Raw genomic sequence first — 17251 nt, 5'->3', positions numbered from 1 at the left:
CGTCGAGTGGGGCGGCCAGCCGTATGTCTTCCAGCTCCCCCTCCTCCCGCACACCTTCGGCCTCTTCGCAGACGGCGCGCACGGGAGCAGCCTCGGCGTGGTCGCGCCCACCGACCCCGCCGCCGCGTCTGCACGCCCGCCGGAGGACACCGCCGCCGCCGCCGCCGCCGCCGCCGGTGCAGGTGGCGCCGGTGGCGCCGCCGCCGCCGCCGCCGCGGGGGGCGAGGGCGCTGACCCGGGCGGGGGAGGCGAGGGGGAGGAGGTGCACTCTCTCAAGCTGGCGCTCAAGCTGGCCCTCTCCGCCTTCCGCCGAGGAGGAGGAGCTGCCTTGCAGCCTTGCACGACCCTTCTCGCAACCTGCTCGTAGGCCCTCTTTGTGTACGTCCTCTCGCAGGACGGGGCACCGCACCGCATCGCAACCCTGTCCGGATGCGCGCTCCTCATCTTCCTCGCGCAAACTGGCTCGCCCGGCTCCGCGCCGCGCCGCGACCGCCACCCCTCCCCCTCCCCACCCTCCCTCCTCCCTGCCGCAGGCCGGCTCAACTTCGTGGTGAGACTGCTCGCGCCGCCGCCGCCCGCGCCGCCGCCGCCCGCGCCGCCGCCGCCCGCGCCGCCGCCGCCAAGAGGGCGGGTGGAGGAGGGGCCGGGTGGAGAGGGGGGCGGAGAGGGCGGCGAAGACTTTGCCGCCGCGCCGCAAGCGGCGGGCGGGCCGGCCGAGGCTGGCGGAGACGCCGCTGCGGCGCGGGCGGAGGAGGAGCCAAGAGGCGCGCTGGCGGCCGTGTCAGGGACGCTGCTGGCCTTCTTCACGTCGCTCTTCCCGGGCGTGCTCCCCGAGCAGCCCAACGGGGCGCCCTTTGCGCAGCCGCAGCCAGCGGGCGGCTTCTGAGTGCCGGGGCGAGGGAGAGGGGCAGCCGTGGTATTCGGGAGGGTTGCCGCGCGGGGCCGAGGGAGCAGGGCGGCCGAGAGCCGTGCGTGGGCTGGCACCAAGCGGAGTCGGCGGACCCGCGCGCTGTGGTATATTTGGGATCCATCGTGGGACGGGGCGTGTGATGCACAGGGATTGATGTGCGCGAATTTGTGCGATATGTTGTGGATTCGAACGCCCCAAGGTGTTGCACCTCGAAAGAGCTCTCGAACCTCTCGATCGTCGGTGGGGCTCCCGCGCGTCTCGCTGCGGTTACTTACATATACTAGCTTACATGATTGTACATGTCGGCCCGCGTCAAGATTTCACAGCTTTATACTCCTGGGGCCCGAGACGCACTCGCCGAACACTGCTGCTACCGTGCGGCAGCGCGACCCCGACGGCCCGACCCGCGAGACCGCGCCGCCCCCCCGGCGATGCCCGCGAAAACACGCTGCTGCACACATTTGCAACCGCGACCGCGACCGCGGCCCTGTGCCTGACCCTGTAAACAGCCTGCTATGGGGCTCCGCGGAGGAGCTGCTCCCGCACGAGCATCAACGCCTGTCCAAGTAGGTTCTTCCCCGGCCACGTGGCGGGATCTCGTTCCAGTGCCTCCTGAACCCCAAGCCCGATCCCCCAGATGGCATCCATCGGGCTCGCCTCCACGAGGAGCTTGCCTGCTGTGGCGAGCAACACGGCCTTGAGCTCGGCATTCTGTTCGAATTTGGCCCGGTTGCCTGCCGTCACGATGCGCAAGGACTCTCTCTCCCATGTGGACTCGTCGAAATTTCGCAGTGTACCCTTGGCGCTCGCCAGCCTCTTCTGCACTGCCGGGTCGAGCTCAGTGAGGATCTTGGCGCGCGTATGCATGTCCCCAAACAGCTGCGCCTTCTCTGACATCATGTACTGCTCGGCGCAGTTGTACCACTGCCCATCGACTTCGAAGCGGCACGGTGACCACTGATCAAACGCACTGAGAGGCTTCCAGAAGAAGACGTGTGCCTCTGTCTCTGTCACAGCACTGAACTGCGGGTGCTTCCGCATCTTCGCTACGAACTGCTCGGCCGCGAGAAGCCGCTTCGCTTCCCATGCTGGCGGAGGCCAACGCGGGCTGCTCAGCTTTGAACCACTGCTGCCGTCGGCCGACGACCTGACTGCCGGGCTCGTTTCGGCCGTTCCCTCGCCGTCGCTGCCCTCGCCGCCACCCTCACCGCCGCCGCCCTCACCGCCGCCCTCGCCTCCGTCGCCATCTCCTCCGCTGTCCTCGTCGCCAAACGCTCCTCCGCCGCCCTCGCCACGGCCCTGGATCGGTCCAGGAGCGAGCTTCTGCTCCTCTGGTTGCATCAAGCGCAGCCGGACAAGGTCCTTCGCAATGCATGTACGGTCGCTCCGTCGGTAGATTTGCGCGCAACACCTCCATTGCAGCGCGCACGTCCTTCGATTGGTGGGCATCGCCGACGCGACGCGCGAGGGCACTCACGTCGACAACCGCGAGGATCGAGCGCGCGAAGCGTTCGGAGAGCTCGCGCGAGAGGCCGATCTGGATGGCACGCTCTCGAAGCATCTTGCGAGGCTCCGTGGACTTGCCCTTTCCCTCGCTTGAGTAAAGGCATCGCGCCGGGTCCCACTGAACACGGCCCTTGCTCCCGCCGCCACCGTGCGTGCAGGCGCACGCTTCGAGCAGCGACGCCACCTCGCTGTGTGGCAGCTTGAGCTTCAGCACGCGCTCCTGGCCGTGCTTCGCCGAGTAGCCACATCTATAGAGCATCCACGCAAACGAAGGCTTGATCCAAGTCATCCTCGTCGTATTGAAGAGCGGGCCGCCGAGGGTGCCGTGCTCCACCGCCCAGTCCGCGATGCCTTCGTTGTACGCCTGATAAACCCAGACGCCCTCGTCATCGTACTCCGCCGACAGCGTGTATGTATCGTCAGCTCGCCACGCTCTCGCACCCGCGGCCGCTCGCTGCATTGGTACCAGGGTATTCTGGTGACTGGTGCGAGCCAGTGCTCGAAAACGCTCTATCGCCGTCTGGTTGGACGTGATAGCAAGTGCCCGGCACAGCTTCGGCACACCTTTCCACGTGATAGCGGGTGCCCGGCACGTCTGGCACACCCACTTCCATCCCATCTGCGTCGCCAAAGCGCTCTATCTCGCTGCAACGCTTGCTCGCGCGCCGCAGAGCATGGAGCACGTCGAGGCGGACGCCGAGGTGCACAGCAACATCCTCAGGCTCACAATGGCGAGCCACAAGGTCGACAAGGTCCGCCTCAAGCTCTTTGTCCGCGACGGCGACTCAGACTGAGATCCTATCTTCATGGCTTTACGTGAAACTTGGTATGTCATCCGGTCCTGGCCCTAAGGACCACGAAAAACCCAGAAGTATAGGTTTTATCTCCCAAAAAATTGATGTCCACCTTATTCGCACGTCTCGCAGCGTCGCTATCCGACACGCATGGGCACAACGAACCACGACACCACTGGCCTCTAAGCTCGCTCTGACTCACAAAACAATAGGTCTACCTCTCAAAATGTTCGACGCGCCTTGCCGCCGATGCCATCCGCTGCGTTGCCGTCGCTGCCGATCGTGTAGCGCATGCAGCTCCAGGCACTGCGCTGCCGCAACCCGAGGTGCTCTCCGTCGCTGCAGATGTGCGGCGGCCGGCTCTCCGAGGCTCCATGTCAGTCCTGATGGCAGCTTGGACGCGCGGCCAGCACGCTCAGAGCGCGACCCAAGTCTTTTAGCCCTAGTGCGGACGATTTTTTGGCGGTATCTTGATGTATCTCTCCATATCTGACCATATCTGACCATATCTGACCATATCCCGCCATATCCCGCCATATCCCGCCATATCCCGCCATATCCTGCCATATCCTGCCATATCCTGCCCGCCTCACGCCGAGCAGCCCGGCCTCTCCGCGCTCCGGCCGCAGAGCGCGAGCATCGAGCGCCTCCCTCGCGAGTGCCGGATTCCTGTGCGCCCGCGAGCGGCCCAGCCTGGCCCCCCGCTCCCCCCCGACCGACTGAGGCCGCCGGCTGCAGGTGACCATCCTCCTGGTCGGCGATCAAGGCTGTCCTTGCGGTGCTTCATCGATGATGACGAGCTCTCGCCAATCATGGGAATCGAGCGCTTAGCCGCACGGCAGATCACGGCCGGTCGAAGCGCGAAGTTTCGCCCGTCGCTCCGATTAGCTTCACGGACGTTGTCGTGAACACATCGTGGGGGCTCCGTATCTCATCATATCCACGTGTATCTCCTGGTATCTCCCGGTATCTCCCGGTATCCCGCCATATCCCGCCATATCCCGCCGCGGATACCGCGAAAAAAATCGTCGGCACCAGGGATTCTTTTTCATGGCTCCTCTTCGCGGGGGGCTCTCTGCATGTTTGGCTAAATGATAAAGGGTTAAGGGCACCACCCTGTACGTACTACGTTGGAGCAGGGTCGAAAAAAATGGGTGGGGGCGGTTTCATGTAGAATGCTTAAATAAATAAATAAAACGGACACCTCTACTAGGAGAGATGGGTAAAAAGGAACAGGTCCCCGCCCTGTATAGAATGCTTGTGAAACCGCCTTCCCACCCATTTTTTTCGATGCCTGCGCGGTCTCCAGAGGGGCAACCGCCCCCAGACGCAGACCCCCAATCCACTATCCGGCACCCATCTCGGACGCACATGTCCGGGCGGTTCCGGTTGCACGCCCGCGCCCCCCCCCAGCTACACTTTTCACATGCCGTTCGATATCAGAATTGTGTGGGGCACACACGGCACGGAGGAGATATCACTTCACCGAGGGTCCATTCGGCGTGTGCCCCGACATATGCTGCTGCATCCATCGGGTCGGGGTTCCCTCGATACACTTGCTGTTGCAACACTCGACGTCCTCTCCACACCCAGTCGACCAGCGCACGCGCTTTACGTGCGCCGCAGCACGGCGGATGCGCTTGCAGCACTCGGCGCACGGCCGAGCCATTGCAAGCGATCCCTTTGCATCGAATCTCAGCACCGTGAGCGTGAGATTGCGAACGCACGCGCGTGGTAGTCTGCGGTCAGACTCCAGGTAGCCGTCCAGCACCTGGCGTTCTGCGTGCCCCCCGGCGCTGGAAGTGCCGGTGCAGCAATTCGTCGCGCTGTGTAGAATCCGCCCCCGTCTGCTGCTGAGGATTGCGAGCAGGGCATACTTGCATCCCCCGGCGCGGGTCGCCGTGAACGCCTCAGAAGTCACGGCGTCTGCGTTTGCAAAGTTCTGCTGCAGGTGGTGCATGACTGCAGCTCGGAACGCGTTCTCGGCGGTGATGAAGTGAATTGCGAGGACAGGTACGCGCGGGCTGAGGACCTCCGCGACGTACGAGATGGCCTCGTTATCGGTGTGGGCTGTTGGGACAGCTGCGCGCCGCCAGCTGTGGATCCGCTGCTCGAGGGACTCGGCGTGCTCGACGCGCGTCACAGTCGTCTTCACCTCGCGCGAGGTGTGAGTGAACGTGACAGTGTCGCCCGCGCGGATGCTTGCAAACGCGCCGTCCGCGCGCCTGAGCTCAATCGTCTTTGCGCCGTGTACAATGCTGTGATGAGTCTTCTCGCGGCGGATGTGGAGCGTGTGAGCTCCAGGCGGGCGACTGATTTCGTCGACGACGGCGCGATGAATCTCGACCAGCTGGAAGAACGGATCGCGATCGGCCGCCCGTCGGGCGATCTCGATGGGAGCGAGCTGGCAGCCCTCGACGCTGCCGATCGAGAGCTCTTTGGCAGCGAGGCGGAGTGCGACGGTGACCTTTTTGATGTTGAGGACGAGGACCTTCTTCTGCTTCACCTTGAACGCTCAGCTCCTCGGGGAAGGCGGCGAGCATCAGGTCGACAACGCTCGGGCACGTCGACATCGAGGAGGATGAATGGGAGGCTGTCATGCAATCAATCGACAGGGCGGGGACAGGCAGAAGTTTTTGGGGGGCGCAGTCCTTGAGGAGGAGGAAGAGGCTGGCTGGCAGTGCTGTATGCCGCCGTGGGGCAGTTTTGGGGTGCAGTCCCCATCCCAGGGGGCTGCAGAAGGCGTCCGCAGCCGGGACAACCCGCCCCCACAGCCGAGGCCGGTCGAAGCCCACTTGGGAGCAGCCATGAGGAGTCCTCTTGGTGCTCCTGGCGGCCGTTGGAATGGCGAGCGCGCGCCGATGGGGGGGGGGGGGGGGGTCTTGCTTGCTCCACACCGAGCGCCATCGGTCCGGACCGGTGCTCCCACCGAGGGTAGGCCTGCACAAGGTCTGAGCCGCGGGCGCTCGGCGCCAAGTGCAGTGTCACGCTCGCGCTGGAGCGGGACACAATGGGAAACCCTCGTTTCCTATGAACTCGGTCCCCCAACGGAAGAGGCCTCTCTCCTATTGGAACAATCCAACATCAGATTTGCCTCGTGCGTCCCTTTTTGAGCAGGAAAGCTATTTTCTTTTGGGTCCTGTGGGCACCCTATCTCTCTCGCTCAGTGTATACTTTTAGCTTACTGGGAGAACACTCTCTCAGTGTATGTAGCTCTTACGTACATTCCCGGAGGAGGACTGCTGACGGGGTTTGCGATGAGGAGCGATCCGAACGTGGCATTCGATTACATCACTACCGCCGAAACGCAAGAGCACTGCGACTCATCGGGCTCATGCTAGCATCCACCTCGCGGGCCGACGTTCTGGCCCAGTTTATAGCAAGCAAAGAAAGAAAGAAAACAGACATGCCAAGGGAGGGCTGCGAGGACGGGCCTGGTTCATTTTCTTTTTTGTGAAGCCCGGCGTTTCCCTGTGTGTGTGTGTGTGTAAAATTGCCGTTTTTTTCTTTTTGTTGGGCGGCTGAAACACAGAAAACCCGGGTCCCAAGACGCAGCGCTTGTCCACAGTACTGGGCACGGGCCTCGGTTGCCTCCTCCACGCCGTGCACCGAGTCCCATCGAGTCCCAAAGGTACGAATGTCACCACACTCTGCTCTCTCGGTCCGTCGCGACCCGCGCGCGCTCGCAGTCTCACGCTCTCTCTCGCTGCTCGCGGCTCACTCTGAGCCGCTCAATCTCGTGCGCGTGTGCGAGTTTCCGACGCTGGGCTCTAGCACCCCTTGGACCACCCGGGTGCTTCTGCCGCGGGGGCGAGGGGTAGGAGAGACGTGGCGGCATGGCACACTCACCGCACGGCTCGGTAGCCACGCTGCACTTGCCGCTGCATCAACCCTTGCGCCTTCTCCAAGCCCACCGCGTGCCGGTCGCCAGTCCAAATGTCCCCGAACATCGTCATCTTGCCCTGGATACCCGGACCTCGAGACTTGCGTGGGGTGTGAACGGGCGATTGCGGCGACGGTGTTTCGGCATTTCTGTGGCCTGTGCTCAGGAGGTCGTGTGCAGTCCGTGGGGTGCGTGAGTGACCAACCCCAATTTGTGCCGATGTATGTATGTCCGGTGTGTCCACATCTCCACAATTTTCAACTGTAAGGGTTTGTTATCAGATTGGGGGGGGGTTGTTATCCGATACGTATCATTGTTGTTTGTATCATACACGTGTTTGTATCATCATGCGTATCACCACGCGACGATTCATGTGTACCATGTGTGTATCGTGTACCCCTGCGCCAAACTTGAGCACTTGAGTAACAAGCACGGGCGGAAAAACACCCCCCTTTTATGCCTGACCCTGGGCATGGCCTCTCTGGGGGTGAGCTGGGTCGGCCACCTCCGGGTCTGCAACTCGCACGGTGGGTCCGCGTCCGGGCGAGCATTCGAGGCCCGCGGTTGTCCTTTCCCTGGGCGCGACCGCCATGGAGATCCACTGCACACAGATCAGTGTTTTTGGCGACTATTGCTCGCTCTCTGTGCAATCGCAACGCCAGAGGCCGTGCTTGGAGAATGTGTCGCAATGCTGCTGCGCCAGTGGATTGAGCCGCGGCGCAAGCTCCATCGGTGAGCTGCGGCGGCGCCGGCCGCTTCATGCATAGCTCTCCGGCGAGCGGCCGCGAAGGCGTTTTCCGTCCGCCGTTTCATCGAGTTTGCCCGTGGTAAAATCCAATCGAATCTGCCCGAGTGGTAAAGTGCAACTTTGGCATTTGGTAAAAGCTGCCCGAGTGGTCTGTGGGGAAAAAACCAAAGCGGAAGGGTGGCCCCAACAGCTAAAGGTCAACATCCCCTCCGGCTACAGAGAACTCTCCAAAGGCCGGTGATCGGTGACCAGTGACCGCCGGTGATCATGCAGCTAGTGGGTGGTGCCCCGGCCGACGTGAGCGTCATCAACCCGCCCGCAAGTACCACCTGACGTACGCCGCACTCGGCCGCGGCGAGCTCTCGAATGAAGACGTGCTGAGCCAGCTCACCGCCAAGCGAGCGCATCAAATGCCGCTACAACAACGGCACCCTCCCGCAGTACATGCCACGCATCTTCACCACCAACAGCCAACTGACAGAGGAGGACCACATCCTTCCCCGAAGGCGCAACGCCAAGCAGCAGCACGCAATTGATCGCCGCTACCGCAAGATTGGTCCGCTGACAGAGCCGCTGCAGCGACTGGGACGCAAGCTCAAAACCGGGCGGGCTCATAGTGAAGAAGATGGTGAAGGGAGTGCTTGGGCGCGTGTCCAAAGGTGCCAAGCGCCTGCTGCGCCCTCCTCCCAGGCTGCAGCCCCCCCCCTACGCAAGCGGCAGGTGATTGTGGACAGTGATGAGGACTAGCGGGCGTAAAGGACAAACGGTTGCGGGTACGTCTCCGGGTCGGTTTTGAATGTGTTGCTTGGGCTGGGTCGTGACCCCACCGCCTGGAGGCTGTCAGGTGGACATGGTAGCATACCTCAATGCCCAGGAGAGGCTTGCAGAGAGCTCAATGGGAGCGAAAACGCGAGATCAAGGTGTCCTTTTGTAAAGGACAAGTCCTTTAAAAGTCATCGGCGTATCCGGTTTCCGTCCGTCCGTCCTTCTTATGTTCAAACTAGTTAACTATATTAGAATTAACTGATACTGTATCATGTGATCTGTGATCTGTAAGGGTCCGCCCGCAGGCGCATTTTGTATACCGAGGCGGTGCCCGGTGCCGAACCTGTCGGACCTTAAGACAGCGTTGTAGATCCCTGGGCGAGGGTGATGGAGAGGGGGGGGTCTGGCGGCGGAGCACCCACCTCCTCCCGGCGTGCCGGGAGGCAGGATGTCATCCCCCGTGATCCAGACCGCCCCGTCGGGGGTAGACCGCTCGTCTAGCCAATCAGCCTTAAGCGAGCGGTCTGGCCGTTGGAATGGCCGAGGTTGGTGTGGACTTGCGTCCTCGCATCGATCGTGGTCACAAGTACAGGTAAGTAGCGTTATGAACAACAAGCACCACTCAGGGAGGCGGCTGTCCCTGAAGGCGAACCTCAGTTACGAGCCGCCCCCCCTACTTGCCTCCTCTTTGTTCCCTGGCTTTCTGACTGGGTCCAGCCCTGGGTGGCGCAAGATCTGACGTTCTGTGACAATCGTCAGATCCGTGTTTTTCTCGTTGTTTTGTCGCTCGCTCCGCTCGCCACCTCACGCTCCGTAGTCCGGCCATGGCCAGTACCCCGCGTCTCAGTGAGACGCGTGGTACCATCCAACTCCGGTCGAAGGGCTCGAATGCGCTCAGCCTCAGGAGGAACAAAACCACGCAAATTCTGCACGCCTCGCTGCGCCGCTGGCTTGACTGAATCAGGCAGCAGGCTGCTGCTGCTGCTGCCACAGCAGCAGTCTGCTGCGGCCCTAATACGCAAGTTAATGACTAGCAGCACTGCCGGGGGCATACGAGCCGCCACAGCCGGTGTGCGGCCGTGCACTGCCACCTGCCTGCGGCTACGCACAATGTGCGCTCGCATTGGATGAGCCCTGCTGATGGACCTGCGTCGCCTAGCTGCACGAGAGCAATGCCGCAGTCGGTGGCCGTGGCATACACTGCGAGCACACTCGGTGCAGCTGCGAGGTGCAGCAAGAGCACGTCGTTCCTGCCTCTGATGCCACTCTCGCGGCTTGTAGCGCGTCACTCGCGCATGCTCTCCAGGAGCTATGGCGGGCGCGTGTGTGGGGCTGTAGCCTGTGTTTGGCCGGTTCTGACCCGTTTACTATCAGTATCATGCCCGGGCCACAAAAAATCGCACACGGGTAGCGGCTCAGGGGCCCAGTAAGTCGCGGAATCGCCAAATGTCACAACCTGCGCCACCCAGGGCTGGACCTAGTCTTCTGTCTCTTGCGCGCCTGTCGTCCAAGCTGTGCCCCCCGCATCTCGCCTCCTCGCACCCTGTATCATGTATGTATCATGGACGTATCATGTAGGCCCCATCTAGAACCGCATGAACGCAGTTCCACTTGTTACAATTTTTTCATTGCGCTCGTGGTGCCTCCCGCCGCCGCATTCCGGCGCCGGCATCGATCGCTGCCAAGGGGCTGGGCGACAGGGGTGTCAGTCAGGTCGTCCCAATGGGCGTCCCACAAGAGGACGCATCTCCGCCCCGCCGCATTTCGACCACCGAAAAGTCCCAGTGCCATATTCCCCGCCCTCCAACGTGCAACGAATCGCAAATTCACGCAAACGGGAAACGGCAAAGACCGTAAAAGCGAGCCGAGAAAGCTCCGCGAACGCCGCGTCTCGGTCTCGACCGTCTCGTCCGTTTCGCGTTTGTAACAGATTATCACCGATTCGCGCAGACTCTGGACCCTCCACACACGTCACTCTATCGCACATCGGTTGTCATAAACACTGTATCAAATACACACATCTCACCGCTCAGGTGGTGCGGAGCACCGAGCTTTGATGAGAGTCTCGGGAGCCGCCGCCAGAGTCTCAGTGATACCCCGGCACGAGCCGCCCGATCGCGCCCCGCGAGCCTCCCACCGTCGTGCCGTGGGCGGCGTCCGCGTCGTTGCACGAGTCGAGGACGGCCTCCGCAAAGCCGAGCGGGTTGTCGATCGGGATTTGGTGGCTCGCGCTCGCCACGCGGATCACCTCAATGAGCGGCGCCTCGAGGCCCGCCTCGGCCTTCCTCTTGAGCAGGCTCGTCTTGAGCGCCTTCATGTTCCGGTGGTCCATCCAGTCGAACTCTCCGTAGATGGCCGAGATGCGGCCCACGCGCAGGCGCGGGATCCGATCGACGAGCGGCTGCCTCGCGTAAGCCAGCTCGCCGAGACCGCCCGGGACGAGCAGCGTGCTGTGCGCGTAGCCTCCGCCGCTGTTGCGGCCGCCCGACCAGTTCTGGTAGAGGTACGCCTGGAGCAGGTCCTTTGGGATCCAGTCCACGTCGGCGAAGCGGCGGCTCACGTAGCCGCGCATCATCATGTTGCCGAGGCCGAGCTTGGCGAGCGTCATCGGGCTCCACCCACTCCTCCACATGCCGAGCACCGTGCGGACCAGGAAGGGCGCGTCGCCGATCGCGGCCGCCAGCTCGGCGGGCGGGTGCGGCACGCCCACGGGAGAGGCCAGGATCAGCCGGTCGACGTGCTGCGGGTACCGCTCCGCGTAGGCGACGGCGAGGTACCCGCCGATCGAGTGTCCCAGCAGCACCATCCGGTCAATCTTCATGCTCTTCCGCCAGCGCTCGAGCCCGCCGACGAAGAACTCCTCCACCTCTGCGACGTCGGCCGACTCGCCCTGCGCCAGCCTCCAGCGCGGCCGGCTAGACAGGCCGCAGCCGAGCGAGTCGAGCGCAAACACGCGGCCGCCCCACCGCCCGACGATCGACGGCATCGTGCTAAAGTACAGGCCCGTGCCAAAGCCGTACCCGTGCAGGCACACGAGCGGCGCTCGCTTCGCCCCCTTCTGGCCGCCCTTGGAAAAGTACTCGACAGTGTGGATGTGAGAGCCGTCGCCGTCGTGCAGCGGGACGTCGAGCGTCGTGTACGAGACGGGAGCGCCACCCTGATCGCTCCACCACCTGACGCCATGGTCGAGCAGCGCGAGCTCCGCCTTGCCGAGGGAGCCGCCCATCGAGCGCTGGCTTGATGCTGCTCAGCCGTCGGTAGAGCACAGAAAAAGGTGGGGTCGACCTCACCAGCGAGGCAGTTCTTGGATATTTCCTGACTTTCTTTTTTGAGTGGAGTTCTCCTTCTTCTCCTTCTCCTTGCCCCGGGCTTCGCCACATTAGGCTGGGCAGTTAAAAACACGCATAGGAGGAGGCCGCTGCGGATTTCCTCGATTTTTTAGCCCCAGTTGCACTCGAGAGAGATTTTAGAAAACCAACAAGAAATCACGACGCTCACAGTGTGATTTGGGCTCGGCAGCTTGTCAGCCCTCAGCCGAAGCTGGGGCCGGTCCCGTAGCCGAGAGAGCCCGCGCCGATGAGTTCGACGCGGTCGGGGGGCCTTGCGGAGAGGCCAGCGAGATGGCGATCGCTACACTTCATGGTGCCCTCGGTGGGGCGGCTGACAAGCCAGGAGGGAGCGGACGGGGAGGGGCGCACAGATGGGGGATGGCGAGGGCGGAGGGGCGGGAAGGGGGGAGGGCGGCGGGAGGACGGAAGTCGGCATGGGCGGGCGGTGCGTGGTTCGGTAGGGGAGCGCCGGAACTGGTTGCCCCCCACCCGTCGAACACGGGCGTGTTCGACGCTCAGCCCCCGTGTTCGACGGGGGTGCTGGACGGCGCGGGGGGCTTGCCCTCCGCGCCGTCCGAGGTTGCGGGGATGGCTACCAACCAAGCCGTGGGCGCCGGACCATCGGCCTCCACGGCGGCAACGTCGTCAGCAACCCCAGCTCCTCTATATGTGCCGCACACCTGGCGCGGCGTGCCCTATGGAGCGCCGGCGCTGCAGGCGACAAAGCACCGGTTCCCTTGCATTGGCGCAAGGTGTGCCGCTCAGTCGATGATACACGACCCGCCGACCCTCTGCCAGCCCTACTTCGACTCCAGTCGCGAGCCCGGGGACAGGTGCCGCTTTCAGAGGATGTGCGGGGCGTGTTGGAACGCTGGCGCGCAGCTGTGGTACTCGGCGGCAGAGGCGGCAGAGGCGGCTGCGACTGCAGCGGCGGCTGCGAGCGCGGCGGCCATTAGTGCGGAGCTCTACGCGATCCCCGATGCAGTAGTGGATGCCGCGGTGCGGCAGGCAGAGGGAGGGGAGGCGGCGGCGGCTTCAGACGACGACGCATAGACCGAGATCACGCTCATGACCCAGGCGCCCGCCCTATCCCCACCCAAGCAGCCCCAAACGCAAGTGCAGTACTCTCTGTCGTTTCCCCATGCGTCTAGCAGCCCGTCCTGACCGCCGTCCACCGAGTCACGTCCGGTAGGCGATGACTACAGCCATGGGCGAGGCGAGCGAGGCAAAGAAGGGTGTGCTCTCGATGTGGATGTACGACCGCGCTGCCCAGCTCTACAATGAGCAGATCGTGGCCAAGTACGCCCACTCGACCGCCGCGCCGCCTGATGGGCTGGCGTATGCCAAGACGTCGGGCGATAAGATCAAGGCGGTTTGCGAGAGGTGCACCTCCACCGCCCGCGCGGCCTCGCGCGAGCAGGCGCGCCGCGGTGTCGTGCTCGCTCCGGCCGACCCGGACGGCGAGCATGCGCGCGCGGTGGTGGCGCTGATGGAGCTGGCGGAGACGACCGAGGCGGCGGCGGCGGCGGAGGCGGCGGAGGCGGCGGCGGCGGCGGCGGCGGCGGCGGAGGCGGCGTCACCGGAGGCGGAGGCCGGGCAAGAGCCGGCGGCGGCGGACGTGAAGCCGACGTCGCAGTCGCGGCGAGACTTTGATTACAACTTTGCTGTGTCGCAGCGGGCGATTAGGTCCTCAACTTGTCAGACTCGCCGTCCCGTTTTGGACTCGCCACTCACGCCAGCCACGGAGTACGGTAGGTATACGCGGGAGCAAATCGAGGACAGGGAGGTGACGATCACGACGAGGGTTCAGCGCCGGCTGGCAAAAGCTGTGGGCGCAAAGCAGGCGCTCTCCAAGAGCTTCACCGCCGACAAGCAGCGCACGGCGATCCTCGACAAGATGGATGAAAAGCAGCTGCTGGAGCTGGAGCTGGAGCCCGAACCAGTGCCGGTGCAGTCCAACGCCAACGCTGTGGCGACTATCGGCAGCGGCGAGTAGTCGCTGCCGACCGGGTGCGCGCGGCCCTCCCCTCTCTCATCGCCCTCGCCGCCCTCACCGCTCCCCGCCCTCCAGCCCTCCCGCCCTCCTTGCCACCTGCGCGCCGTTCACTCACACCTTTTCCGTCCTGGCTCACAGGTCTGTGACGCGCACTTTGCGGCATGGCATCCTCCCCCTGGACGGGGCGGGGCGAACGATGCTAGAACTAGCGGGGTGGCGTGTGTTTGGGGATTAAAAGGTGGGCGTAAGGCCGCCCCGGCTCTAGTGTGTCGTCGTGGCTAGTGCAAGGGGCTCTGTCGAGCCGCCTGCGGCGCTCCCGCCGCCGGCGGGGTGCAGCGGCGCTGCGCGCCGCTGCGGAGGCCGCGCTGCGCGCGGGGGAGGGGGAGGGTGTACGGGAACCAGGGGGGACCGGGGAGGCGTGGAGTACCTCGCCAGGCACCGGCGCGAAAAGGGCAACAACCGGCATGCCCCGGAAGCGTGCGGAGCCCGCGACGCCTGTCGAGGACCTTGACGATGTTTCTGACGGGGAAACCGGCGGCAGCGCGCCCAAGCGCAGCAAGAGTGGCGGGCGGAAGGGGCCTGCGTCTGCGCCGCAGGAGTACGAGAACGGCGTCGTCCGTGAGGTGGTCGTCGAGAATTTCATGAACCACAGCCACCTGCGTGTGGAGCTCGACCCCCACGTCAACTTCATCGTCGGCAAGAACGGCTCGGGCAAGTCCGCCGTCGTGCTCGCGCTGCAGGCGGGACTCGGCTGCAAGGCACAGGCGAGCGGCAAGAACACGAGCACGCACAAGAACTACATCAAGCACGGCGCGGACTCCGCGTGCATCAAGATCCACATCGCCAACGGGGGGGGCGACCCGTACAGGCCCGACGACTTTGGCGAGACGGTCGTCGTCGAGCACCGGATCGAAAAGGTGCGCTCTTGCCCCTGGCGGCCGCACACGCGATGCAGGTCACGCTCACGGCGCGGTGCTCACGGCTAGGTGGGCGGCGGCGGGTACTACCTCTCGCGCGGGGACGGCTCCGGCCGGATGAAGGTGAACAAGGGCGAGGTGTCCAGGCTGTGCGAGCACTTCAACATCAAGGCGGACAACCCGTGCGCCGTGCTGACGCAGGAGCACGCCAAGAAGTTTCTGCACGGCAACAACAACGAGGCCGCCGCCCGGCCGCCCGCCTCCACCCCCGCGCCCCTCGCACGCGCCTCCGGCCCCCCCGCCATCCCGGCCGCCCCGGCCGCCCCGGCCGCCCCGGCCGCCCCGGCCGCCGCCGCTACGGCCGCCGCCTCCACCGCGTCTCGCGCGCCTCAGGTGACGTTGTACGACTTTTTCCTCGAGGCGTCCAACCTCAAGGACATGAAGGAGAAGCACCAACAGACGCTGTCGATGATCGAAAAGGCAAAGGCGGACGTGGAGGCGGCCGAGGCAAAGCTGCCCACGTACGAGGAGGCGGCGGCCAAGGCCAAGGCCGAGTACGACGGCGCGGTGGCGCTCAAGCGGATGGACGCCCAGCTGGAGGAGCTCAACAAAGTTGCGATGTGGGCCTGCATCGCCGAGCGCGAGAAGAGGCTGGAGGCGCAGAGCGCGGCGGAGGCGGCGGCGGAGGCGGACCTGCGCAAGAACACGCAGGAGCACAGCGCGGCGCGCGACGAGTTCAAGGCGCAGGAGAAGGCGCTGCAGGAGGCGCAGGCCGAGGCGGACGACCTGATGAAGCAGGCGCAGGACGCGTCCTCGAGTGGCAAGGCGCTGCTGGAGGCGCAGAACAAGCGCAAGAAGAGCATCAAGCTGGCGCAGCGCGCGGCGACCACGGCGCGCGACGAGGGGCAGACGCTCGAGGAGCAGATAACGCAGGCGAGAGCGGCGCACGCACGACGCAGACGCCTCGTAGACACCCCTCCCGCACGCCTCCCTCGAGCGCGCGTCAGGCGAAGCTGCGGCTCGACGGCTACCTCGAGGACCTCGAGAAGAACCAGCAGACGCAGCGCGCGGCGCTCGAGCGGGACCGGCTCGAGGCGGAGGAGGAGGTGGCCGCGCTGCAGCGGGCGATCGGCGAGAAGCAGCAGGCGCTGCAGGCGAGCAAGCGGCAGCACGACGCCGCGATGGAGGGGATCGAGGCAAGCCGCGCGGAGGTGACCGACGCGGAGCGGAGGCTGCAGCAGATCGCCGACGACCGGCGCGGGCTCGACCGGGACTCGTTCGACGTCTCCAAGCGGCTGCACCCGCAGATGCCGGAGCTGATCGCCGCCGTCAAGAAGAACGAGAGGTCCTTCCGCTCGCCGCCGATCGGGCCGCTCGGCTCGTACGTCAAGATGAAGGCGGGGAAGGAGGAGTTCGCCAAGGCGGCGGAGGCGGCGCTCGGCGGCCTGCGCGGCCTCTCCCAGTTTGTCGTGGCGGAGAAGGAGGACGAGGAGCTGCTGCGCAGGCTGGCCCACGGGCTCAAGCCCGGCCCGCCGAGCGTGCCTTCTCTCAGCAGCGTGTTGCGCGTGTTCAAGCGGCCGCGCGAGGCGCGCTTCTCGGCGCGGCGCATCGAGGTGACCCAGCGCGCGCAGAACCCGCACCTCGCACGCTTCGACGTCGTGCTCGAGGTCATCAACGTCGAGGACGACCACGCCTTCAACGCGATCGTCGACCTCTCCCAGCCGGAGGCCACCTCTGCCACCGCCACCGCCACCACTTCCGCCGCCACCGCCACCTCTGCCACCGCCACCGCCACCACTCCGCCGCCACCGCCACCACTTCCGCCGCCACCGACACCGCCACCGACACCGCCACACCACCCGCCTCTGCGGTACCGCCCCCTTCCTCTCACCCTCGTGGCCCCTCTCGGCCGCAGGCGCGGCTGCTCATCCCCACCGAGGAGGAGGCGCGCGAGGCGCTGCACAAGACGCGCCTCAAGTTCCCGCAGGGAGGGCCGACCAGGGTGCAGTCGGTCGTCATCGAGAACGGCACCACGTACGCCGTCGACAAGCAGGGCCTCGAGGAGCGGAGGCCTTGGGAGGGGCAAGTCGGGAACGTGCTCTGCGCCGACGTCTCGCACCTGAAGCGCGACCTCGAGGCGCCGCCTCGCCCCTCCCCTCTGTGCTCCGCCCCCCCCCCCGGGCCAGTATCCCAATCCGCTACCCTTTAAAATTCTTCATTCCAAGACGCAAGAAAAAGAAACGCTGGGAGGTTCAAAGCGACCACAACCCCACCCCACTCCTCACGCGCGACGGTCTGGTACTGAACGCAAACGCCGTTCTCTCGTCGACGAAGTCGACATACGATGCCAGCAGCGAAGGACGAGGTCAGCGCGTCGCTCGAGGGCGGGATCACGCTCCGGCC

The 17251-nt window shown here is 64.8% G+C and overlaps 6 protein-coding genes across 6 annotated transcripts in view; 2 read left to right on the top strand and 4 right to left on the bottom strand.

Moving 5' to 3' along the window:
* Positions 1-1423: 1423 nt before the first annotated feature.
* Positions 1424-1951, bottom strand: EMIHUDRAFT_70033 (hypothetical protein; the record flags this gene model as incomplete). The annotated part of the gene is made up of 1 exon (XM_005791647.1): positions 1424-1951. One exon carries the CDS (start codon positions 1949-1951, stop codon positions 1424-1426), a length of 528 nt encoding a protein of 175 aa, XP_005791704.1.
* Positions 1952-2363: 412 nt separating this feature from the next.
* EMIHUDRAFT_47954 (hypothetical protein) lies at positions 2364-2822 on the bottom strand (the record flags this gene model as incomplete). The annotated part of the gene is made up of 1 exon (XM_005791646.1): positions 2364-2822. A coding segment is annotated over one exon (459 nt), but the record flags the coding sequence as incomplete, so codon positions are not given.
* Positions 2823-4374: 1552 nt separating this feature from the next.
* EMIHUDRAFT_454492 (hypothetical protein) lies at positions 4375-6436 on the bottom strand (the record flags this gene model as incomplete). The annotated part of the gene is made up of 6 exons (XM_005791645.1): positions 4375-4424; positions 4521-5716; positions 5835-5884; positions 6108-6205; positions 6294-6349; positions 6431-6436. The coding sequence occupies 5 exons, from the start codon at positions 6434-6436 to the stop codon at positions 4688-4690; spliced, it is 1239 nt and encodes a 412-aa protein (XP_005791702.1). The 3' UTR covers positions 4375-4424; positions 4521-4687.
* A 4256-nt stretch (positions 6437-10692) lies between these two features.
* Positions 10693-11832, bottom strand: EMIHUDRAFT_223799 (hypothetical protein; the record flags this gene model as incomplete). Its single annotated transcript, XM_005791644.1, has 1 exon — positions 10693-11832. The coding sequence occupies one exon, from the start codon at positions 11830-11832 to the stop codon at positions 10693-10695; it is 1140 nt and encodes a 379-aa protein (XP_005791701.1).
* A 1310-nt stretch (positions 11833-13142) lies between these two features.
* On the top strand, positions 13143-13931 carry EMIHUDRAFT_223798 (hypothetical protein; the record flags this gene model as incomplete). Its single annotated transcript, XM_005791643.1, has 3 exons — positions 13143-13415; positions 13527-13621; positions 13691-13931. The coding sequence occupies 3 exons, from the start codon at positions 13143-13145 to the stop codon at positions 13929-13931; spliced, it is 609 nt and encodes a 202-aa protein (XP_005791700.1).
* Positions 13932-14395: 464 nt separating this feature from the next.
* Positions 14396-17251, top strand: part of EMIHUDRAFT_454491 (hypothetical protein) — a gene marked incomplete at both ends in the record, with an annotated part of 4757 nt that continues 1901 nt past the window's right edge. The window contains 5 exons of the mRNA XM_005791642.1: positions 14396-14848; positions 14918-15037; positions 15242-15814; positions 15856-16554; positions 16764-16958. Coding sequence (XP_005791699.1) covers positions 14396-14848; positions 14918-15037; positions 15242-15814; positions 15856-16554; positions 16764-16958 — 2040 coding nt within the window. The remainder of the gene's footprint in view (positions 14849-14917; positions 15038-15241; positions 15815-15855; positions 16555-16763; positions 16959-17251) is intronic.

The sequence above is a fragment of the Emiliania huxleyi genome (assembly GCF_000372725.1).
Source record: "Emiliania huxleyi CCMP1516 unplaced genomic scaffold EMIHUscaffold_111, whole genome shotgun sequence".
NCBI classification, from domain to species: Eukaryota; Haptophyta; order Isochrysidales; family Noelaerhabdaceae; genus Emiliania; species Emiliania huxleyi.
The sequence above is the reverse complement of the archived record's forward strand: the minus strand, read 5'-3'. Positions and strand labels throughout refer to the sequence as shown.